This window comes from Cryptomeria japonica, chromosome 8 (assembly GCF_030272615.1).
Source record: "Cryptomeria japonica chromosome 8, Sugi_1.0, whole genome shotgun sequence".
NCBI lineage: Eukaryota > Viridiplantae > Streptophyta > Pinopsida > Cupressales > Cupressaceae > Cryptomeria > Cryptomeria japonica.
In genome coordinates, this window is record NC_081412.1 from 525,514,873 (window position 1) to 525,540,161 (window position 25,289).

The 25,289-nt window shown below is 37.6% G+C and overlaps 1 protein-coding gene across 5 annotated transcripts in view; it reads right to left on the bottom strand.

The window, feature by feature from the left end:
* The window catches only part of LOC131055417 (thylakoid membrane protein TERC, chloroplastic), a 316,462-nt gene that overhangs the window by 278,122 nt on the left and 13,051 nt on the right, over window positions 1–25,289 (bottom strand). For all 5 annotated transcript variants that reach the window (XM_057989901.2, XM_057989900.2, XM_057989899.2 and 2 more), the window contains exon 2: window positions 1,263–1,539. In XM_057989901.2, coding sequence (XP_057845884.1) covers window positions 1,263–1,388 — 126 coding nt within the window. In that variant the 5' untranslated portion in view covers window positions 1,389–1,539. The remainder of the gene's footprint in view (window positions 1–1,262; window positions 1,540–25,289) is intronic.

The following is a 25,289-nucleotide window of genomic DNA, read 5'->3' on the forward strand; positions in this document are numbered from 1 at the left end:
TGTTTAGATGTTGTGAATTGAGAATATATCTCTCCATAACTCTATAGACCTAAAAAGGCAAAGTCTAATTTCAAGCATTCCCTCAATCTCAGACTTGTTTCAAAATGAACTCTAAAGCCAATCTTAACATAACTGTAAATTATTTGTCTTCTCATATCTGGATCACAAGGAGTTAAAATGCTTTCATGAAACAGTTCACAAATCCTTATTAAAATATATGGGAATTTAACTATTAGGCATCATTTAGTTGTTGTGTTGTAAAATTTGAATTGATGTCATAAAAGGGGAATCCACCTAGGTTTTGCAGAGCCTAAAGTTCAAAGGAAATAAATCATAAAGTGTGTTTCCTGTTCGTTGGCTAATCTCCTAATGTCTTTAAGCATGAGATCTGACTAATCTTTAGAAGTCATTGAGCAATCAACTGGAAGAACCAACAATGTGAATGCTTAATTGTTACTTCAGAATATTAAAAAAATAAAAGGATAAACAAAATGTAATTTATCATTTGATTTTACTTCTCTATGCCCTCTTTTTCTGGTTGGAAAATACTGATTGTACCATTCTTAGTGTTTATTTTGCTGTAAATTATTGTCAATTAATTGTACTCTCTAGATGGGGAAGCCTCTGAATATCTACACAATTCGGAATCCAACTCTACTTTACATTTATGAGTACCTATTACCAAGTGAAATGCTAAAGTGACCAACTGAGCAGATAATATCAGATTGGAGTGATGGGAAATCTTAAGCCTAAGTTTAGAGAATTGAGCTCTCAAACTAATAGGGTTTGTAATTCCCACTCTATCCCTTCTTTATCACCATTCATCCCAAAAACACATTTATTGCCTACAGAACCTAGTGGAACACCAATTTCATTTAACTATAAAATCCTGCAAGATACAAGACATGCCCCAAACGGTTTAAAACATAAACTTATCAATTAATTTTACCCTCCACGTGGAGAAGCCTCTATGCATCTACACAATTTGGCATCCAATACCACTTTACATTGAGTATTTTATAGTGATTAGAAGTATTACAACTAAGTTTGGTTAATCAAACTCTCAAACAAATAGCAAATGTAATTCTTCCTCAAAACCCTCTTTATCACCACTCATCCCAGAAATATAGAGAACCTAGGTAAACACCAATATAATTAACTTTAAATCCTACAAGATATAAAGCATGCATTAAGTAGTTTAATGTATCAAAGAATTTATAGTAATAACATAAAACATAATTCACTAGACAATTTATACTAACCAGCTTGCACATATGTAGATCAATACAGCTGAACCTTTTCCAACCTTTCGGTCTGATTGTGCCATCCCTAGTAGAGTATGTTGTTGTCAAAGACCTCAATGCTGAAGTGTAACTTGAAATCACCATGTCAGAAAACAAGGATGAAGGTCAATTGTTTGAGTCCTTTTTGGTATACTCTCAATTGTGATTTGAAGAAACTTGAATTTGGATCATAAAATTTTCTTTCCACAAAATGATCAGCTCCAAATGTAATCTTAGCATGCTTGGTCCAATGCCACTGGAAACAAAAAAAAAATTTATTGAAAGAGGTTCTATTATAGCTAGGATCTTAAGCTAATTGGTTGCAAATTCATAACTTGCTAAGTAGAACATAAAATTTTGCTCCAATTATCAAAACAAAGTGTTAAAAACCAAAAAAGCTTTCCATTGTTTGGTAATGCTTAAAAATCTTGCATTGATCCTTACTAGGGTACAAATATATGACTAGATGTTCAACTCAACTATCAAATACAGAAGTTGACATTTTATACCAATTTTAAACTGTGTATTCTTCCCTACTAAAAATATTTGGGCTTAGATAACTTATATAGTGAATAGTTTTTCAAAAAGGCATCTAAAGAAAATATGGTTTAGCTATTATTAAGAATAAGGTATGTTTAGCTTGTGAACTTTTAATTGTGTTATGTAATTCTTTATTTTTCTTGAAATGCATCTTATAAAACATCATGGAGCAAGTAATTACATCAATCTGATAGGGTCACAAAGTTTCCCAAAGAAGGTCAGAAACGCTAATGTCTCAGACTATGCCCCAAGAGGCAATGACTCAAGATCTTAACAGAAAAACTTGCTTCTAACTTTAACAAGCCAACTCGAATTTAAATTGTCTCAACTCTCTCATACAATTAATTCTAGAAGGAAAAATTTTGGTAATTTTTTTATCTTCAATTATATAATCCTACATTAACAAACATGACAACTCAGTTAACATGAGAATGGCATTCTTAGTTCATTTGTATAAAGTTATAAAAAAAAGCATGTAACATCGCCTCAATTCCTATTATTTATCATTTCCATGCATGAGCATAAACATGTGCATACTATGGTCAGGTGATAGTATATTTTAATAACAGTTCAAATACCATTGTGCCAATAACTGGTTCTTTGCTGTTTCCAAGTTGTAACATAAAAGTAAGAGTGCTAAGCATTACTATCATATATATTCATCCCAATGTAACCCTTTGTAAAGAGATTCCAAAAGACATATCAAACTACACAGGGCTTCCCATCAATGACTTCTTAATACGAAAGTATTTGGTAAATAACTGATTGAATTAAATGAATAATCAATAGATCATTTATAGAATACAGAGATGATGTTTCTAATAAGAAACAATCGTAAGAATTAGAAAGAATCTAAAACTACAAAATATACAATATTGACCATTAAACAAAATAGAAAGATATTATACGAAGGTATTATGCTAATACCCTCCCTTAATGGTCAATCTATCTACTACACCAAGTAGCCCCCTGAACTTAACAAACTTATCCGGATGTAGGGACTTGGTGAGGATATCTATAGTCTGGTCCTCAGTAGGAACATACTACAAATCCACGAATCCATCTTCAACCAGCTTGCAGATGAAGTGACAATGAAGCTCAACATGCTCGGTCAGCTCATGGAAGATTGGATTTTTGGCGATTTTCAGCACCCCTTCATTGTCACAGAAAAAGGGTGTAGGACCGGCTTGAGACAGCTGAATGTCAGAAAGCATCCTTCGAAGCCAAATTGCCTCACAAGCTTCTTTGACTGTTCCTTGATATTCAGCTTCGATTGAGGAAAGAGCTACGGCCCGCTACTTCTTACTGGTCCAAGTGATAGCATCGGTGCCCAAACTAAAGACATACCCGGATGTGGATTTTATGTCATCAACAAAAACAGCCCAATCCGAATCTATGAAACTGATGAGTCTGGGATCTTTGGTCCGTCCATAAAGGATACCAAAGTCTAAAGTGCCCTTGACATAGCGCAGCATCCGCCTTGCTGCAGCCTAATGTTCTGATGTAGGAGCTGTCATGAAGCAGGATATGTAACTCACTGCAAAGCTCAGATCAGGTCTAGTGGAGGTGAGATAGATTAAACTACCCACTAGTTGCCTAAAATCGGATTCATTCTCAACTGGAGAACCAGATTTAGCCAACAACTTCAGGCCTTTCTCCATAGGTGTAGATGCAGGTTTGCAGTCTTGCATTCGAAACTTGTCGAGTAGAGTCCTAGCATATTTGGACTAAGAAATGAAGATGCCATTAGAGTGCTGCCAAACCTCAACAGCTAAGCAGTAGTGCAGAAGCCCAAGGTCGGTCATGTCAAAAGACTGGCATAAATTCTGCTTGATTCCTTGAATCAAAGATGTTGAGCTACCAGTGAGGATCAGATCATCAACATAAATAACCAAAATGATGATATCACTACCAGTAGTCTTGACATACAAATTTGAGTCAAAAGGACTCCTCTGGAAACCCTGATCTGTGAGGTACGTATCAATTTTCATGTACCATGCTCGAGGAGCCTGTTGCAAGCCATAGAGTGCTTTCACCAGTTTGAGAACCTAGTGTTCTTTTCCGGCAACCTTGAATCTAGGAGGTTGCGTCATATAAACCTCTTCCTGCAACTCACCATTCAGGAAGGCACTCTTGACGTCCATTTAATGGACCTTCCAGCCACACTGAGCTGCCATGGCTAGGACTAATCTGATGGTGCTCATCTTTGTAGGCGAAGCAAAGGTTTCCTCATAATCAATGCCTTCATGCTAAGAGAAGCCTTTGGCAACAAGACGAGCCTTGTACTTATCCAAAGTACCAACAACCTTGTATTTGACCTTATAGACCCATTTGCATCCAATGCGTTTCTTCCTTGGAGGAAGATCTAATAGAACCCAAGTGTTATTTTTCAGCAAGCTCTGCTGCTCAGTTGCCATAGCTTGTTCCCACTCAGGTATCCCTTTCGCCTCTATGTATGTTTGTGGTTCATACACACTGTGAATGTTGGCCATGAGAGCAAAATTGACATAATCAGGCTTCTTGTTCTTCTTTCGAGCAGTTCTACCCTCGATGAGCTCATCATCATGAAGATCAGCAAGTGTCTTAGCCCACCATTTAGGCCAAAGAGTAGAAGTGCACACATCAGATGCAAGAGGTGCAACAGGATCAAATTCATCAAACAAAAGATCGGAGGAATCTTGAGGAAGGTTAGGGGGTGCAGCTGCAAGTCTAGGTGATCCTGCAGCAGAAGGAACTGGTGTACATGCAGGAACTGGAACCGCTGGAGCCCTCCCATCAGGTGGACCTAATGGAAGACGGACACCCAAGTCTGAAGCCTTCAAAGACTGATCCTTTGAATCCATAATTGAAGGAGAGAGCTGAAATGGCACTTGTTCCTCATCAAAAACCACGTCCCGACTAAAGATGACACGATCTGTCTCAATATCAACCAGTAGCTAGGCTTTGTGATTATCACTATAGCTGGTTAGCATGAGTTTCTGGCTCTTGGTGCGCTTAGCATTAGGGATCCAAGTAAAGGCAGTGGAACCAAAAACTTTTAGGTGACTGATTTTGGGCTTGCAGCCTAACCGGGCCTCTTCCGGATTCTTCTTCTTTACAGCCACTATAGGAGACCGATTCAAAAGACAGACTGCAGTATTAACTGCTTCAGCCCAAAATTTCTTTGGAACACTCTTATGTTCAAGCATAGACTGGGCCATTTTGGGAATCGTGCAATTTCTCCGCTCAACAACACTGTTTTGCTGAGGGGTGTAGGGTGTAGTGAGTTGGCACTTGATGCCATGTTCACAGAAATGGGAGAAAGCAGAAGGACAGAATTCTCCCCCATTATCAGACCGAAGAGTAATAATATGATTACCAGGATCTTTCTACTAATGCTTTCAACTTTTGAAACACAACAAACAATTCTGATTTCTGATGAAGAAAATACACCCACATTTTTCTACTAGAATCATCAACAAAAAGTAGAAAATACCTGGACCTAGTAACAGAAGGAGTCACCATAAGTCCACAAATATCAGCATGGACCAGTTGAAGTACCTTAGAAGCTCTCCAGGAGTCGCCATCTGAAAAGGGAGTCCGATGTTGTTTCCCAACCTGACATGCTCTGCAAACTCCGAGGTTCTAGGTCTGGATCTCTGGCAATCCGATGACAAGATCTTCCCGAACAGGCTGAGAAACATAGTGCACATTTAAGCACCCATACCGCTAATGCCAGAGTGTGCTAACAAAGGAGCGCTTGGCTGCCATGGCAAGCTTCTGAGAATCACCTAAGTCAACTAGTCTAAAAAGACCAGGATCCTCAAGACCCACAGTAACAGTTGTCTGAGTCTCCCGATCAATGATACTGCACTAATGTGAACTGAAGGTCACGTCGAGCCGAGGAGAATGTCTCAGAATTTGACTGACTGAGAGAATGTTGAGTTACATTCTTGGAACATAGTACACATTGAGGAAAATTAATTTTCTCCGCCAGACTGAATCCGCACATTGGCCTTTCCGACAACGATGTACTCTTCCCCTCCTCCAAAGTTAATTGAAACTGAGTACGGCTGAAAACAGTGAACCAATCTCGACGATGAGTGAAGTGACGTGAGGCACCTGAATCTATATACCAAGCAGAGGATTTGACATGGTCTGCAGGTCTTTTAGCCACAAAGGCGTAAAAGGCAGACTCGCTCTACTCAATGTGCTCTGCTACATTTGCTTTCAGTTGCGAACCACTTTGCTTAGCCTGTGCAGCTAAGCATTTACGACACTCAAGCTTCATGTGACCAAACTTATGGCAGTAATTGCACCGAATATTTTTCTTCTTCGAGCCTTTTGATGATGGAGCAGAGGATTTTTGCTGAGAAGACTAAGAAGATTGTGATTTGTCTTTATCCTTCTGAAAGGATTTAGCTGCAAATGCTTGTTCTAAAGAGAATGAGCTTGTACTGTTGCCGAACTGTTGCTTCCACCGATCCTGCTGAAGAAGTTTAGTGCAGAGATCAACGAACTTCAGATCAACATCAGTAGAAGTGATGTTGAGTGTTTCGACAAAATGCTCGTAGGACTTTGGTAAGCTCTTCAAAGTGATCACGACCATGTCCTCCTCCATTTGCCGACAAATGGCCTCTAACTAGTCAGGAATATCCCTGATTTGATTTAGATGCGCCTAAAGAGATGTGGGCTCATCCATGACAATAGAGAAGAGTATATTTTTCAGAAAGGAGGCTCTACTCTTATCAGACGTCTCATGCAGCATCTTGAGATGCTCCCATATCTTGGTAGCTGTTTTGCCGAAAGGTATTTGAGGAAGTTGATCGCCGGTCACTGGGAGCTTGATGAGCATGACTGCTTCACGATTTTGTTCATCAAACTTTGTTTGTTCAGGACCGGCTGCAGTGGAACAGGTGGCCTTTCCAAGAACCAACTGATCAATCACGCGATACTCAAAAATTGTGAGCATCCGTTGTTTCCAGGTGTTATAATTTCTGCCATTGAATTTTTGACTTCCCTCGAGCAAAATATTCGTCAAAGACACCATCGCTGAAAAACTAAGGTCAAAGCTGGTTGACCGAATGATGGCACGAATATCGAGGTAGAAGACGTGTAAACGCAATGCGTGCAAGAAAATGGACGCAACAAATAAGCACTGGTTTCGAGGCAAATTTTGGCACGGATCCCAATGTACGGATTTTTGGAGGACCCAGAAAAAAATGGCAGGTACTCAAAAAAGTTTATGAAAAACCCAAGTGACAAATTTGAGAAAATAATTTGTCTGAAAACCCTAGCCACACAAAAATCATAGAGGGTTCATGAAAAACCCTAGGTGGCAAACACGAAATCTGCAAAACCCAGAACGCGCACATAGCACATAGGCGCGAAAAATTGCGTAACAAATCTCTGTCGCTGAAAAACCAGAAGTCATGCGAAAAAAGATGAAATCGTGGACTGAAAAAAAAATGGCCAAAAAAGCCATGAGCACGGGTCGCAGAGACGGAAAAAAAAAAAACTGGGCGTGCGAGTAAATAACACAAGCACAAAAACCCTCGCTTTGTAGAAAATCATGAGGTCAGGACACATAAACCGCAAGAAACAGGAACGAAAATCGCATCGCCCAACACACAAAAGACTACGAACACGCCCAGAACGATGCACAAAAACATACACGTGCAGGAAGAAAATACAGACACGCAAATCCATGCACACAAACCAAGTTGTGAAATTTGCAAAGTGAACAGATAGGTTGAGACGAAAAATGTGAAGAGGAAACACGTTAAAACCCACAGGCATATAAACAAACAGGAAAAATGAACTGAAAATTTTATTTCGAAAAACTTTTCATTAAAAAAAATTTCAGAGAAAAAAGTTTCACTAAAAAAACTTTCCGAGAAAAAATTTTAGCTTGAGCTCTGATACCATAATACGAGAGTATTTGTAAATAACTGATTGAATTAAATGAATGATCAATAGATCATTTATAGAATACAGAGACAATGTTTCTAATATGAAACAATTGTAAGAATTAGAAAAAATCTAAAACTACAAAATATACAATATGGACCATTAAACAAAATAGAAAGATATTATACAAAGATATTATGCTAATACTATTGAATCCATAACAATAGTTGAAGTTCTCATTTCCCTGGCAAGATTTGATATCCCTACCTATCATGTAATAAACTTCTAAGAATTTTCTTATGAAGCAAAATTAGTTGAGATTCTCACAGAAATAATTAATAAATTAGCATGGCAACTAGGTAGGAAACTCTAGCCTTGTAATGGGCAAAAGAGATATCAATGACTATCTAAAGCCTTATAAACATTTCTTAAGATCTCAATGTGATCCTCAATTGTTGTCTTATGCAAGGATTGATTTTATTACAACTATGTTAGTCCATTTTTGAACTTGGCCAAAATTAAACTTTTAAGTCCTAGTTCATAGTCGGCCTTTTTCAAGTTTTAAGTTCTAAACTTCCAAAAGTTCCCGACTTGCCGACAATGGTTCTAAAGTTATGAAAATAGTTGACTTTCATACTTTCAAAAATTCTCGATTTCCCGACATCACTGATTCACAAGCCTAAAAATGCATCCGAAAAAAGTTGCAAATTTCTTAAATCTAAAGGCAACCCACCTAATATTTTGGTCTCAAATGCCCCCAGTTTTAATTTTATGGCCATAAAGCTCATATGATATGTTATTTTAATATTTTCTCTATGGAACGATATGGTTGGCAGGTTCAATTTATAAAGGAAGTACTTCGATTTTGTGAGCTGTTCAAAAATGGTTAAAAACCCATGTTTTATTTTCATTATCATAACTGCTCACAAACTTTCATGGCCCCAAGATGCCCGGTTAACCCACAGTGAGTTTACTCAAAAGTGGTTGTAAGAGAAATTAAAAATTTCTCAATTTCTCTATAGTTTATTTAAAACATTTTAAGACGTTTTAAATCATTTTGAGAGCAGCAATTTCATGGGAATGTGAAAGGGTTATTTCATTCTTTAAAAAAAGCAGTTACAGAAACTGAAAAGGGTTGATTGAAGAGTCTTTAAATATGTAATTAAGAGACTTATTAAAGAGAAAGAAAAAGGGGAGAAGGCAGCATAGTTTTTTTTCCTACACAGTTTTATTGTACAGGGGTTTGAGTCTTTCAGCTCACATTATGACATTGAAAAAATAAAGAGGATGTTTCTGAGTCTTTGAATTTATTAACGTTTTCTTTAAATTACAATGAACTGTGCTTCTTTGCAATTACTTTCAGTGTCATTCTGTTATATCGAACTGTGTATGTATTTAATTCTGAAGCTTTGAATTTACATTAAATCATCCATTGAAAAGACTTTGTTGTTCTTTCTTTCCCTGGATATCATTTGTGAGTGTGGGATAAGTAAACTTTGTGTTGTTTGTCTACATTCACTTCATTCTAAAATCAATCGTTTGCATCTACTTTCATGGTTATGGGTAGGTGTTAGTTTGCCTTTTCTGCTTTCTGGTGAAAAGCATACCCTGTGTTTTCATTCATTGCATACCATTCGAAGGTAGTTGCGCCTTGTAAAATAAGCAGAGAGCACTTGCAAATACCATTGCAAGTGACTCAACTGTTGGTCAGATTGTCATTAACATGTGCAAAAGAGTATAAAATTGAAGTGAAAAATCTGTTAACCAGCAAACTATAACTTTAGTTTGCATTCTAAACATTATATAAAGAGGTAAGGAACCATGTGAAACTAAGTCCCTTTTGGTTTCCCCTTATGGTCAAGGGCCACTTCTAATTCTTATCGATTAGATGTAAAATTTAGATGTTGATATGAGAGATAGCTGCAACTACATTCTAGACTGAAATGACTATTGGCTACTACATTCTTTTGAGGGCACCATCTAACAGTTTCATGAGAGCGATAACGTGTTTTAGAGGATTTTTTAATTTTTGAAAATCCTTTGAGAGTCAATCGAGTGTTGTTAGAAGGTCTGCAAAGGTTCCCTGGCACTGATAACTTCAACTTCAGATCTATTCCAAATAGATCTCTAAGTATTAATGGCACCATTTTGAACTAGGTTAGTCTCTTGAATTCCTAGTAATCAAGGGTATGGATCTTTGAATAGTTCCCTGAGGTTCTTTCTTTAAGGGCACCAACTGGGCCTTGACAATTCCATGAGAACAATGTTGAATATTTTGCCATTGATGTCAAAGGATGATCGTATAAATCTCAGAGGATTACTCAAAGTAATAGATTGTGCTGCCTAGTTGTCTGCTTGAGGTGCTTGAGCTGGTTGGTTGTGTGTTTCAGCTGCTTGGTTGGTTGGTTGAGGTGCTTGGGTACTTGGTTGAGTTGTCTACTTGTTTGGTTGAGCTACTTGAGCTTATTGCTTGACTACTTGAGTTGGTTGGGTGTCTGTCTAAGCTGCTTGCTTGTCCACTTCCTTGCCAAGTCAGATTATAGGCCATGTTAGCTTTGGAATATTCAGAGGCTCGAACTTTTTTAGGGGTTAAGTTAGTTTTTGAGATTTCCCAATGCAGTGGAGTCGGCTAAATTAAATACATAATTGTCCTATTTTCTCACGAAGTCTGACCACATCAAAAATTCAGTCAGACGTTTTTTCCTTGAAGCTAAATTTGTTATTTCCTCTTTTTAGCGACTTGCTTGCAATCTTTTGTATGTCACGGCTCTTGTCAATTTGAATGCGGCGGCTGGTTAGTTGTTGATTTTGATATGTTGCAGAGATCGTGGACTTCAGTTTTTACAACCACAATTTTAAAATAGAAAAACTCTTTAATGCAATGGGTGTGGGCGGCTTGGTAAAGTGGTCTTGGCTTTAGAAGTCATTGCTTTGACTTTGAGGGTGTCCAAGTTGGTGAATATACCTGTTGTGCGTGGAGATATGCTTGATACCGTACTTTCATATCAGCTGTCTTGAAAAAATAAGGAGGTTTTATTTCATGAAGGTTTTTTAATCTTCTTTGCGAACTACAACAACATTGTTTTTTTGGCGTGAGTGTTTTGAGGACAAGCGACTATTGTTATGAAGGATTGATTTTTTCATGTGCACAAAGTTTGTGTCCAGCGAAGAATCTATGAGGTTGCATCCAAGGGTGGATTATTTAGTATATGTTTTGAGGAAAGATTATTATTCCAAAGCGTTGTCTTTGCCTAGGCAGAAACATGAGTGTTATATACTGAGCATGGACCTTTTTCTAAGACAACTCTCTTGTTATCTACAGTAGATAAATTAAGAGTCGGGTATCCTATATGAAGGGAACTCAGCACTTACATGATATATGTTGAACCTGAAAAATTATTAAATTAATGATGCTATTGCAATGAGATTGGTTTGAAGGGTAAGTGCAATACTGTGTAAGAATTTCAAAGATAGTTATTTGCTACAAAGAAAGTGTCGACTAGTCATTTGTCCAAGTTTGTTTAGGATCCAAGTGCATTTTCTGATTCTGTGAGTTGGTGCTCAGTATGAGGTCGATGCCTCAGCTATTCTGAGTTGGTGCTCTCTGTGTGAGTTGTAGCTCACTTATGTAAATGGGTTGGTGCCCACTTCTTAAATGAAAGTTTTTGTGTCATGGTTTTTTACCCGAAAGGGTTTTCCACGAGAAAATTGGTGTATGCTTCCAGTTGTTTTCTCTTTCAGAGTTCTAATTGTTTTAAGTCTTTAAAAGTTTTAAAATATTGATTCACGTCCCCCCCCCCCCCCTTCAGTATTTTTTGTGTGTTTCTCAATTGGTATCAGAGCAGGATACCTTTGGAAATAGAGCTTAAATGCTTGGAGGTTGATCCTTTTCAGCACAAAAGATGAATGCTCTTGAAGGACTTGCTACAAGCAAAGCTCCCCTATTTGATGGTTCGAATTATGCTTTTTGGTGTGTGCGGATGAAAACCTATTTTATGCCTCTTGGTTTTGATGTTTGGAACAGCGTATTTTCCGATTATACAATCCCTCAAAATCCTCCAACTAATGCTGATGGAAAGAAAGCTTTTGAAAGCAATGCCAAAGCCATGAATGCAATCTTGTGCGGATTATCGGAGACAGTTTATGAAGGTTATGCACTGTGATACAACTAAAGCCATGTGGGAGAAACTCCAAAATGCATATGAAGGAGATGAAAAAGTTAAGAAAGCCAAACTTCAAACTCATAGAATGCAGTTTGAAAGTTTGAAGATGAAAGAAGATGAAAATGTGGCTGCTTACTTTTTGAGAGTTGATGAAGTTGTGAACTCTCTTAAGGGTCTTGGTGAAAAGGTTGATGACAATGTTGTTATTCAGAAAATCTTAAAGTCTCTACCTTTAAAATTAAATGCAGAAATTTCAGCTATAGAAGAAATGGTTGATCTTGACAAAATGTCTACTGACAAACTTCATGGCATTTTGACAACCTATGAGATGAGGACGAATACTAAATCTTCATCAAAGGAGGAGACTGCCTTCAAAGCATCGAAAAAAAATAAACAAAAGGAACAAGTATCAAGTGACAGTTCAGATGATGATTCCGATTTTGAAGAAGCATTGTTCATGAGAAAGTTGAAGAAGGGTTCTAGTAAATTCAAAAATAAGATACCTCAAGTGCTTTAATTATATTAAGGCAAGTCATTTTGCAGCTAAGTGTCCATCTGCTCACGACGGCAGTTATGAGAAAAATTCTAAATACAACATCAAAAAATATAAAGAAAAAGAGAAGAAGACTCATAAATCAAAAAGGAGTTTATATTCAAAGAAAGAAAGTGATTCATTTGATGTAACTGATGAAAAATCACAGAGTGAACAAATTCTTTTTCTTGCCATGGAAGAGGCACTTGCTGAAAATCAGATTCAAGAGAATGAAGAACCTGCTAAAGAAGGAGAAGAAAGAGTTGATTTTGAGTTAGAGCTGATAGTTGCCTTAGCTGAAATTAAAAGATTAAAGAAGAAAAATCAGAATTTGAAGTTGTTGCTTCAAGAAGAGAGTGAAGAAAAACTAAGGAAATCTCAAGCACTTGAAGACATTGAAAAACTCTTGGTTGATTTGAAAATCCAAAATGAAGAAGAAAGAAGATTGAAGAAGAACTAAAAAATCAGATCAAGCTAAAAGAAGAAAGCTATGAAAAACTTGAGGCTGAAATTGTCTCTCTCAGAAGGTTAGATAAATCTTCAACACTGCTGAACCATGAGAGTATAAATCAGAAAGGTTCTATGTCATTGGATGACATCTTGAGTTCACAAAAACAATCTTCTGATAAGGGTGGAGTTGGCCATGAAGAAAGTCAATGTTCTAAATCTGCAAATAAGGAACAGCAGATAGTCTTTGGTAGAAGTTCATAGGATTTAATGTCTAAAATCGGACATAATGCCTTCAAGAAGTCTCCAATATCAAGACAAGCACAAATGACTAGGTTTAATAACTCTTTCTTTTATGGTTATTGCTATGCTTGTAACTATTATGAACACAAAGCAATAAACTGTAGAGTGTCTATTAGAAATGATTTCAGATTTATGAGTAGAAACTCTTTTGCTCCATTAAGAAATCACAATGTTGTATGTTACAAATGTAATAACTTTAGTCACAATGCAAGAAATTGCAAAAGTGGTATGGCAAATTTTTCTAAGAAGGATTCAAAGGTCAAAGCAAACAAAAGTACCAAAGTCTAGAGGAAGAAAGAGTAACAAGTTCCAATAGAATCCCTGATTGTGCAAACAGTTCTTCTTGCACAAAATGAGAAAGATATTTGGTATGTTGATAGCAGCTGCTCTAGACATATGACTGGAGATGAGAGAAGTTTTTGACCCTCAAGAAATGTAATGTAGGCAAGGTGAGGTTCAGAGGTAATTCATCAGGAAAGGTGGCAGGTAAAGGTACATTGATGTTGAATGATGGCAAGACAAAAGTTGAAATTGTTTTGTTTGTAGAAGGTCTGAAACACAATTTGTTGAGTGTACGTCAATTATGTGATCAAGGACATAGCTTAATTTTTAGTTTAGATTGTTGTAAAATTAGTAAAGATGGTGTACACATTGCTGATACTAGTAGGGCAACTAACAGCTTGTATATTCTTGATGATGTTAAAAGTGAAACATGTTGTTTGAGTCAACTTGATGAAACATGGTTATGGCACAGGAGATTGGCGCACATGAATTTTGATAGTCTCATTCATATCAGCAGAAAGGAAGTTGTTAGAGACATGCCACAACTTACTAAACCTTCTAACATTGTGTGTAACGAGTGCCTGTTAGAATGCTTGTCATTGATGTAAAAAGATTGCAGACTGCATACACGATTTGCACAAAGAAAGTCCACACAATGTTTGAATAGATGTTTTGAGACTTTGATTTTTGGAACGAACATACAAGATTTTATATTTCCAAAAATATCATACTGATGTAATATTGTATTTCTGAAGTATATATTACTTACACAGTATGTAATTAGTGAAGCAATTAAGACAACGATGTATTATTATTTCCATAAGATGTTCTTCTCTTATTATTGAGCAAAGCCATTTTCAATTGGATAGCTGTGTGATATGGACCTCTGCCAAATATTGGGCAAAACATTGTAAACTGGAGATTATGGAGAAATTTGGGAGGCTCTTGAATGATATGTAGTGAAGATTATTATAGGAGATTGGAAGAATGAAAATATAATCACCACGTCTATATGGCATCAATACTATTATGGGGACATAATTGGTAAAAAATTATTGTTGTATTTATGAATGATCATGAAGATCATTATAAAGAATTACAAAGAAATACAAAATAGAAAGTTTCTAATAAGAAACTAAAATTACAAAATATTACATTATCGAGCATTAATAACTTAGGAAAATATAATATTAATAACCTCCCTTAATGCTCAATCTATCAACTACACCAATAGACCCCCTGAATTTTACAAACTCATCTAGACTGAGGGGCTCAGTGAGAATATAGGCTTGTTGCTCTGTTGTAGGAACATCCAACGACTGAATGGATCCGTCTTCAACCAACTGTCAAATGTAATGACAATGAAGCTCTACATGTTTGGTTCTTTCATGGAAGACTAGATTCTTGGCAAGTTTGAGAACTCCCTAATTGTCAGAGAACAAGGGAGTCGGACCTGCTTGAGATATTTGCATATCCGCAAGCATCCGGTGAAGCCAAACTGTCTCACAAGCTACCTTAATTGCTCCCCGATATTCTGCTTCTGTCGAGGAGAGAGCCACTGCCTGCTGCTTCTTACTAGTCCAAGTGACTGCACCGGATCCCAAACTGAACACATATCCAGAAGTCTAGGATCATGACTCCTAATGTAAAGAAGTCCATAATCAGAGGTGCCTTTCACATAACGAAACACACGCTTCGCTGCTACCCAATGATCAGCCTTGGGGGTTGTCATGAAGCGTGAAATGTAGCTCACTGCAAAACTGAGATCAGGTCTAGTAGCAGTAAGATAGATGAGACTGCCCACTAGTTGCCTAAATTGTGTTTCATCTACAGGAGGAGAAATAGACTTGGCTGACAACTTCAAGCCAGTCTCCATAGGTGTGGAAGCAGGTTTGCAATCCTGCATTCGAAACCTGTCAAGCAAGTTCCCGGCATACTTAGACTGAGAAATAAAAATGCTACCATCAATCTGCCAAACCTCAACACCTAAACAATAATGGAGAAGCCCCAAATCTGTCATATCAAAATCCTTGCACAGATCCTGTTTGATTTCTGCAATCAAATGTGTTGAACTGCCAGTAATGATCAAGTCATCCACATAGACAACAAAAAAGAGAATATCATCACCAAAGTGTTTGATATACAGATTACTGTCAGAAGGGCAACCGCTGAAAACCATGAGCAACCAATACTCATCAATCTTAATGTTCCACACTCGAGGAGCCTTTTTAAGCCCATAGAGTGCTTTAACGAGTCTACATACTTGATGTTCTTTGTCGGCAACCTTGAAACCAGGAGGCTACGTCATGTAGACTTCTTCCTACAACTGAACATTGAGGAAGGCACTCTTAACATCCATCTGATGGACTTTCCATCCAAACTGAGCTGCAATAGCGAGAAGAAGACGAATGGTACTCATCTTGGCAGTAGGAGCAAATGTCTCCTCATAATCAATGCCCTCCCGTTGTGTGAATCCTCGAGCAACTAATATGGCCTTGTACTTATCCAAGGTACCATTTGCATGATACTTGACCTTATAGACCCATTTGTAGCTAATGGGTTTCTTCCCTGGAGGAAGAGCAAAGAGAACTCAGGTGTTGTTCTTCAGAAGGCTCTGATATTCTGCATCCATTGCATGTTCCCACTCTGGAATCCCTTTTGCTTCGGTATAAGTCTGAGGCTTATAAATACTATGAATGTTGGCCATGAGAGCAAAGTTAACTATATTTTGATGCTTGCCCTTAATTCTGGAAGATCTACCCTCAATGAGCTCATCAGGATGAAGATCACTGATGGTCTTAGCCCACCACTTAGGCCGAAGAGTAGATGTGCCAACATCAGATGGAGGAGGAATAATTGGAACTGGAGGTGGAAGAGTATCTGGAACAGGTGGAAGATTAGCAACATCCAGAGGAAATTTAGGTAGTGCATCATCATATACAGAATCTGCATCATCCCTCCCATCAGGTGAACCAAATGGAAGACGAACACCTAAATCAGAAGCCTTCAAAGGCGGATCCTCAGAAGTCTGCTCAGAGGAGGAAAGCTGAAATGGTCCTCAATCTTCATCAAAGACAACATCGCGACTAAAGATGAGACGATCAGTGTCTACATCAATCAGCCGGTAGGCCTTATGGTTGTCACTATATCCTGTAAACATAAACTTCTGACTCTTGGAATCCAACTTAGAGCGCTTCGCATCTGGAATCCAAACATATGCAAGAGAGCCAAAAACTTTCAAATGATTGATCCTGGGTTTCCGACCAGTCCAGGCTTCCTCAGGAGCCTTCCCTTTAACAGCATGAGTGGGAGACCTATTAAGGAGATAGATTGCAGTAAACACTGCTTCTGCCCAATACTTCTTAGGAACATTTATGTGTTTCAGCATAGACCTAGCCATTTCTGTAATGGTGCGGTTACGACGTTCTACAACGTCGTTCTGCTGAGGGGTGTATGGTGTGGTTAACTGACGTTTTATGCCATGTGTATCACAGAAAGTGGAGAAAGCAGTAGAACAAAACTCCCCCCCTCCATTATCAAACTTAAGAGTAATAATAGAACAACCAAAATCTTTTTCTACCAAGAACTTAAATTTCTAAAATACAGGAAACACATTTGATTTCTATCTAAGAAAGTACACCCACATCTTACGACTGTAATCATCAACAAAAAGTAAGAAATACCTGCACCCAGTAACAGAAGTAGTATTCATTGGACCACATACATCAGCGTGGACCAATTGCAGTACCTTAGATGCTCGCCATGAGTCACCATCCTTGAACGGTGTCTTGTGCTACTTCCCAGCCTGACAAGCTTCACAAACTCGTTGATTCTGAGTTTGAATTTTAGGTAGGCCATGTACTAAGTCTTCCCGAACAAGCTGAGCAAGATAGTGAATGTTCAAGTGACCATATTGCTGATGCCATAGACGGGTGATAAAGGAGGATTTTGCTGCGAAGGCATGCTCAAGAGAATCACCTGTATCCACAAGTCTGTAAAGACTATGATCCTCAGTACCTACAGCAACTGTAGTGTGTGTCACACGATCAATAATAGAACACTTATGTGCACTGAAGATGACATCAAGCTAAGGAGAATGTCGCATAATCTGACTCACAGAGAGAAAGTTCAGTTCCATGCCAGGAACATAGCACACATTGAGGAATATGAGATTCCTCCCACCATACTGTATCTAAATGTTGCCCTTGCCAACAACTGTATACTCCTCACCTCCTCCAAAAATAATTGAATCAGTATAGTGAGTGAATTCTGTAAACCAATCATGCCTGTGAGTGAAATGTCGAGAAGCACCAGAATCAATGTACCAAGTAGAAGATTTCACATGGTCTGCAAGTCTTTTAGCCATGAAGACATAAAAGGCAAACTCTTTCTGCTCTGTGTGCTCAACGACATTGGCCTTAGGCTAAGACCCTCCCTGCTTTCGTTGTTCGAAAGCTATCCGATTGCGACAATCCTTAATCAAATGGCCATATTTGTGACAATAATTGCATTGAACCTTTTTCTTTTTCGAGCCTTCCTGTGACTGACTAAAGCCCTTCTGCTGAGAGGACTAAGATGACTGAGAATTGCCTTTATCTTTTTGAAAGGATTTGGCTGCAAAGGCTTGCTCAAAGGAGGATGAAGTGGCACTGCTACCAAACTGTTGTTTCCAGCGATCCTGCTGCAGAAGTTTGGTGCATAGCTTTGGAAATTTCAGATCAACATTCGTAGACGTAATGTTGATAGTCTCTATGAAGTGCTCATAGGATTTTGGTAGGCTTTTCAGAGTTATGACTACCATATCCTCTTCCTCCATTTTCCGACCAAAACCTTCGAGCTAATCTCAAATGTCCTTTATCTTTGTGAAATGCTCCTGTAAGGACATGCATTCATCCATCATGATGGAGAACAACTGGTTCTTTAGAAAGAACGCTCGACTTTTGTCGGATGTCTCATGCAACTCCTTCAGATGCTTCCAAATTTTTGAGGCTGACTTGCCAGAAGGAATCTGAGGTAACTGGTCATCTATGACAGAGAGCTTGAGAAGCATAACAGCCTCTCGATTCCGATCATCAAACTTGTCCTGATCTAATCCGGCTGTGGTAGGACGAGATTATGTTCCCAAAACAAGATCATCAAGGCGACGATATTCAAAAATAGTCAGCATCAGCTGCTTCCAGGTGTTATAATTCTTGCCATTAAATCACTGACTGCCTTACAACATCAAGTTGGTCAATGACACCATCTTGCACGTTTCCCAATGCACAGAAAATGAAAAATCAAAGAAGAGGCAATAGAACGAAATACCAAACACAAATCCCAATGCAAAAAACAAAGGCAGATACAGGTACATACTTCAAAAAGTTATGAAGTACGGCTGGCACGGATTTTGAGAATAAAATTTGGCTGACCCAAAAAAATCCAAAGACAACCGAAAAATCCTTGCGAAAAACCTAGAAAGAATCTGAAATCATAATTGAAATGCGCTGGCACGAAATTAGAGGCACGAAAAACGATGCACCCACAAAATTCTGAAAACAACCCAGTTGATCTCTCGAAAAACCCACCAAGAATCTGCAATCAGAAAAAAATTTCAGCTTGATTTGAAGGGTAAAAACCCTAATCGAAAATGCAGATTTCCGTCCAAAAATGGCAGAAAAAAAAATTGCAGGTGGAAAAAATCGCTTCACGCGCAGAGGATTAATGGCGTCACGGGACGAAGGTCTGGTTGAAAAGAAATCCGCCATAGAAAACATGAAGAACAGTAGAAAAAAACTGCCTGGAAGAAAACTCTTTAGAAAAAAAATTTGAATTTCGAATTCTGAAAAAATCGCAGGCCCTAGATTTGTTTTTTCACTGATGAAAAACTTCATTCGAAAATTTTTAGAAAAAACAAAAATTTTCTTTATGCTCTGATACCATATTATGGGGACATAATTGGTAAAAAATTATTGTTGTATTTACGAATGATCATGAAGATCATTATAAAGAATTACAAAGAAATACAAAATAGAAAGTTTCTAATAAGAAACTAAAATTACAATATACTACATTATTGAGCATTAATAACTTAGGAAAATATAATATTAATAAATACAACTAGCGTGAGGAATGGAAAATACTATTGTGTTTAATCTTACATGCCCATGACATCTATTTAGGCGTTTTTGACAGTGCTCAATCATTGGTCCTGATGTCTGGCACTTGCAACAAAGTAAATGATATGAAACGTATCCAAGACATGTTCGACGATATTTGGGATTAAGTTCTAACATAATCTTTTGCCGTTTTAATTTGTAAGGGCATATGTTGTTGCATAGTGATTACCAGAATTAGTAATATTCGGTAATTATATGTTTATATCAAAGGTTGACATGTGTTGATGAATCAGTTTCAACTAACATCTGCCATCTGTTCAGACTGACAATTGTTTTAAAAAGCAAACTAGTGACAGTATTCAGAAGAACTATTCCTTAATCTTAATTTAACTTATGTTTGATAGTTGTCGGTTATGTTTGGTTGTACCCATACTTAGCTTTGCAATCTATATTTATCATTGACTATAGTGATGCCTGTAGAGTAACATTTGATGATCTGGCAGAAACTATAAGATCAATTGTAACTATCGCATAACTTATCCGATGATATGTATAAAACTATTGTATCTGTGGCATTGGAAAGTTAGTGAAAAAGTATGAAGAGAATTTATACACGACAAATGACATTGTTCTGATTTGAAGTAAAATACAGAAAATGTAAAGAAGACAATTGTATCTATGTTTTCTTGGAATGATTTCAAATATTTCTAGAAAGTAAATGGCAGAGTTGTGTTGAAGACATAGCGTCTAAAGAATATTGAAATAGTTTGTAAATTTTGTGAAAAAGTTGTGCATAAAAGCTGTGAAGGAGGAGTGCGAAGGGTTGTAAGTTTTGTCGATACTGATTTTCAAAGATTTGAGAAATTTAACAGTGATATGTAGTTGAACAAGTTAATTACATTCATGCAGATATCACAGTAAATAAAGGAGAGCAGTATATATTAGTTGTGTTTATGAAAACATTTATATTCATTAAGTGTAATCTGATCTAAAAAGATTAGTAATTAGTGCTTTTTGAATATTGAGTGGGTGCTCATATTTGAAAGAGTTGGTGCTCTTAAAATAAAGGTTTGGTGACTCCTTAGGGTTGGTCCCCTTAAACATTGTAATTGAAATTTAAATTGTGAGGCTGCATTAGGGCAGTAGATCCTAGTAGCATTTCTCACTGTGGTTTTCCCACCTTGGGTTTCTACGTAATCTTGTGCTTTGTTTGTCATGTCCCCTCCTTGATCATTATATATAAACCTAAATGAAGTAATTATTATTAATTAATATATTATTTATCAACAAATAATTACTTGGAATCATTAAATATTTGTTTATTTATTAAATATTATTATTTAATTAATATTTATTAATTAATATTCTTGAAATATTTAAATAAAATAAATATTATAAATAAATATTACATATTAATAAGATAGTGATATTTAAATGTTTGATCAATAACAGTGTGTAACTGTAATTGATCAATAATAAATTAATAAGTAAACATTCATTATCATAACAAAGTAATTAGAAACAAATATAATAATAAATAAATTCAGAAAACAAATATTTAATAAAAACAATATATAATAGAATAGCATTCATCCTGATCAATAAATAAAGTTAATTATTAAATCAAATACCAGGTGGACTGCTGGTGTCAGAGATTGTCCCCTCAACAATAGACAATGATATTCAGCAAGAGTGGTTGATAATGAGTATCGTATTTAATCATGAAGGCAGCAAAACATTCATTATCCTTTAACAGTTAACTAATCTCCATCATGAAAGGAATGCGAATATGCTTAACCCATGTTATTTATGCACCATAACAACTTTGGTTATAACGTGAAGAGTCATGATTAAAGATAACAAGGGTAGGGTCAGCGATCAGGAAGAAACAAGGGACATGTCTCTTAAGACACCTCATCTCACTGTATATTAAGACAATCCTCATCAATCCCAAAAAGGGGCATGGATAGAAGAATATGGAAAGGGAATTAAAGAGAAAGAAGAAGCCTGATAAATGTCGAAAGAGATAAAATACGGGCTGCTGGTCAAACTGCCTTACATGACAAGTCTGGTACGTATGCTGCCAGGCCTGTTAATCTTGTTCAATGTAATACAGTAAATAGGGATAAGTATATATTAATATAGCAGGAACATATTAAAATTAAATTAGTAATCTGTATACATGAATATAACAGAAAGTATATTAATACTTATTTGGTAATCTGCATACATGAAAATAGCAGAAAGTAAATCAATCATACTAGACATGTTCGAGTATTCTTGCAGTAATAAGCATTCTGAAATGTCAACAATAAACTGTCAATCACTTAATAACCAAAATACAAATAATATGCTTTTAACCTACCCTAAACACAAATCTGTTCTACTACCTCTATTCCCCAAGGGAGATGGGTGCTGCTAGGGATGGGTAGAGTAAAACCACTTCACTAGAAAGCCCCAAGGGTGAAAGGACCATAGTTGAAAAACTCGGACTCGCCACGGACTCAACAAACCAAAAATTTGGACTCGGACTTGGACTCGTGAAAGACTCAGCAAGGACTCGGCAAAAAAAAAAAACCGTAGTTTTACAAAAAAACACAAAGAAATTAATGCATTTAGAGAACATAAGAGCCATAATTGAAACATTACACATGTCACATACTCATAGTTTCAAACTTTCAACTCTAAAATGTACAATACCAAGATTTCTTCAATGCTAATTATGCTTTTATATGGAGCCTAATCAGACTCAGAGGTTAAATTTTCCCTACTTCCATCAGCGCAATTTCCCCCCTATATTTTTCGACCAGGGTTTGGGGGCAGCACCCCCAAGTTGGGGTCAAGGGGCAGCGCCCCTTGCGAGGTCAAGGGGTCAAGGGGCATCGCCCCTTGCGAGGCCAAAAATACTTTTATTACTTTATAAAGGCATCGGGTGTTATTTTTCTTTTATTTTTCACTCCCTCAGTTATGCCAAACGAAGGCAAATTTAAAAAAAAAAACTCAATTTTAAAACTTGCATGACTTTTTTTCTGGGTCACGCGAGTCCATCTGAAAGACTCGCAAGTGCATGCAAAAGACTCGCACGAGTCCTTGCAAAAGACTCGCAAGTCTTTCAGATGGACTCGCCTCGCGAGTCCTTGGCGAGTCGACTCGTGGCTCCCATGGACTCACGAGTCCGTGGCGAGTCCACAAGTTTTAAAACTATGGAAAGGACTCCTCCTGAAATCTGGGTTGTCGACCCCAAGGGTGAATGGGTTGAGTTCCGGTAATCTGGGTTACATTAAGGAGGTGGTGTCAAACGCCCTAGGCAGCCAAGCACTCTTCCGGGAATAGGTTAGATTGGTTTGGATTTAGGCATGGTTTTAATGGCATCATAAGTTATATTACAAAGAGTTAGTTAGTTATGCTCAATTAATCGTGATAGAAGGTAGTAACATAGATGTTGCTCTTGGGAATTGACAGTGTACAAATAGGCGACATTACATTGTTCTTTGTGTGGTTGCATTACTTTCTGATTCAGTTGCTGTTATATTCAGATTTCAATTTGAAGATTAATAATTGGATAAGAGTTTTATTTTTATTTACTACTAATTCACCCCCTCCCTCTCAGTAGCGAACCTGTGTTCTACAGTGCCAACTAGGCAAACAAACCAGGAGAAGCTTCAAATCAAAGGAGTATTCGAGCACAAAACCTCTTGAGTGATACACACTGACCTGTGTAGTTCCACAAGAACTACACGCATGCAAGGTGAAAAATATTTTATGCTTTTTATTGATGATTATTCACGTATGACGTGGATTACCTTTTTGATGGAGAAATCAATGGTCTAGAGAAGTTCAAGGCTTTTAAAGCTTTGGTTGAAAATGAGAAAGGTCTGAAAATCAAGTGCCTACGTTCAAACAATGGAGTAGAGTTTACATCAAATGACTTCATAAGTTTTTTGTGAGAAGCATGGAATGCTGGAACACCTCAACAAAATGGTGTTGTTGAGAGGAAGAATAGATCAGTCCAAAAAATGACATGTAGCATGATGAATGAGTCAAAAGCAAAGTTCCCAGACTCGGACTCGGCTTTGACTCGGCAAGGCTGACTCGGCAATGACTTGGCAAAATAAGAAAACCCTTGAAATTTAGAGATTTTTAACGATTTAAAACTTGTTTCATACACCCATTATTGAATTAAGCTTAAAGACACTATAACATCATCAAATAGAAGCTAATTTGATCACATACATAAACATACATCCATCACATGCGTAGAAATGTAAATTGTAGCTGAAGGAATTAGAAAACATAGATATATAGAGTTATAAATGTTGTCCAATGTATATAAAATCCATGACTTCAAATGTTCCCAAACATATATGTAACTGTAAAGTGTAAACAAAAACAAGTCTATGGCTCAGGCTCTGGCTCGGCCTCGTCTATCTGCCTCCTAGAAAGGCGTCTAAGGTAGGTCCTGGATGACTGAGTAGCCATAGTCTCTGTCTGTGATGTGCCAGTCTGAGTAGCCATAGGTTTTGTGCCTGATCGTGCTCTATCCTCCTATGCCATAGCCACAGCCTCAACCTCTCTGTCTGCCTGGTCAACCCACTCAAGGTCCTCATCAGTGAAGACTGGATCGGTGGACTCAATGAGCCAATCGGACTCGAGGTCGACTTCTTCTAGAGTGATCGGAGAGGAGTCAGTGTCCAAAATTTGTCTGGTTCTGAGACAGAAATGGCAAAAAAAATCATTAAAAAATGTTATTTTTTTTTGTTTTTTTGACTGCACTTTTTTAAGTGACGTTAGTCGAGTCACGACCCTCGGACTCGGCAAGTCAGGTGAGTCACGCCCCCTGACCTGTCCAAGCCCGGGTCAGGGTCACCGTGACCCGGTAGGGGTCACCCGGCCTACTGACTTGCGTGACTCGCCGCAAGTCACGGAACTCTAATCAAAAGGGAGTGATTGTTTTTGGAAGGAAGCGTTGTGAGGTATTCACACATTGCCCCATTGCAAATGGGGACCCCCACTTTTTTCTGCTTTCTAGGTAGCGTTAGGGTCCTTAGCTACTAGCCTTTGCATTTGAAGGGGAGTATAAGGTCAGGTGGCTAGGAGACAGGTAGATAGTCTTGCATGAGTGTGAAGTAAGTAAGTTTGCAAGGTCCAGATATCAAAAGTTCAATCATGAGTAAGGAAGAATTGCTAGTGCTCCTCTTAAAGGAACGAACTTCACTTCATGAACACTCCTTGTGGTGAGTTTCATGCACTTCTCCCACAAAGCGAAAATTCACTATAAGATCTCATCTTGAACAAGTCATCATATATTGGAGACAAGAATGCAAATGAAAGCGAGCAAGGGAGAGTTTAATCTTGATTTGAAATCCACCTCATAAGCACAGCCTCCGGAAGGACTTCACCTTCAAGGCAAGAAGAGCGAACTTCACCTTCATGAATTTAAGGAGATGAGCGAACTTCACAAATTGGAAAGGATAGGCAAACTTCACAATTTGAGGAAAATGAGCAAATTTCACCTTGAACAACAAAGAAGTGAACTCCATAAGCTAAGGAAAGAATAGTTTTGAGAGCAAGATCGAAAGGCAAAGTTCATATTGGAAGTAGAGGAGTGAAGGAAGCTTGAAGGAGCAAGATGAAATCCATGATGGAAGAGCGGAGGAGATCTGAAAGCATTCAAATTGAAAACAAGTTTCATGAACTCATCCACATGAGCGAACTTCATGATTTGCCATCTTGGAGCAAACTTCATGACTTG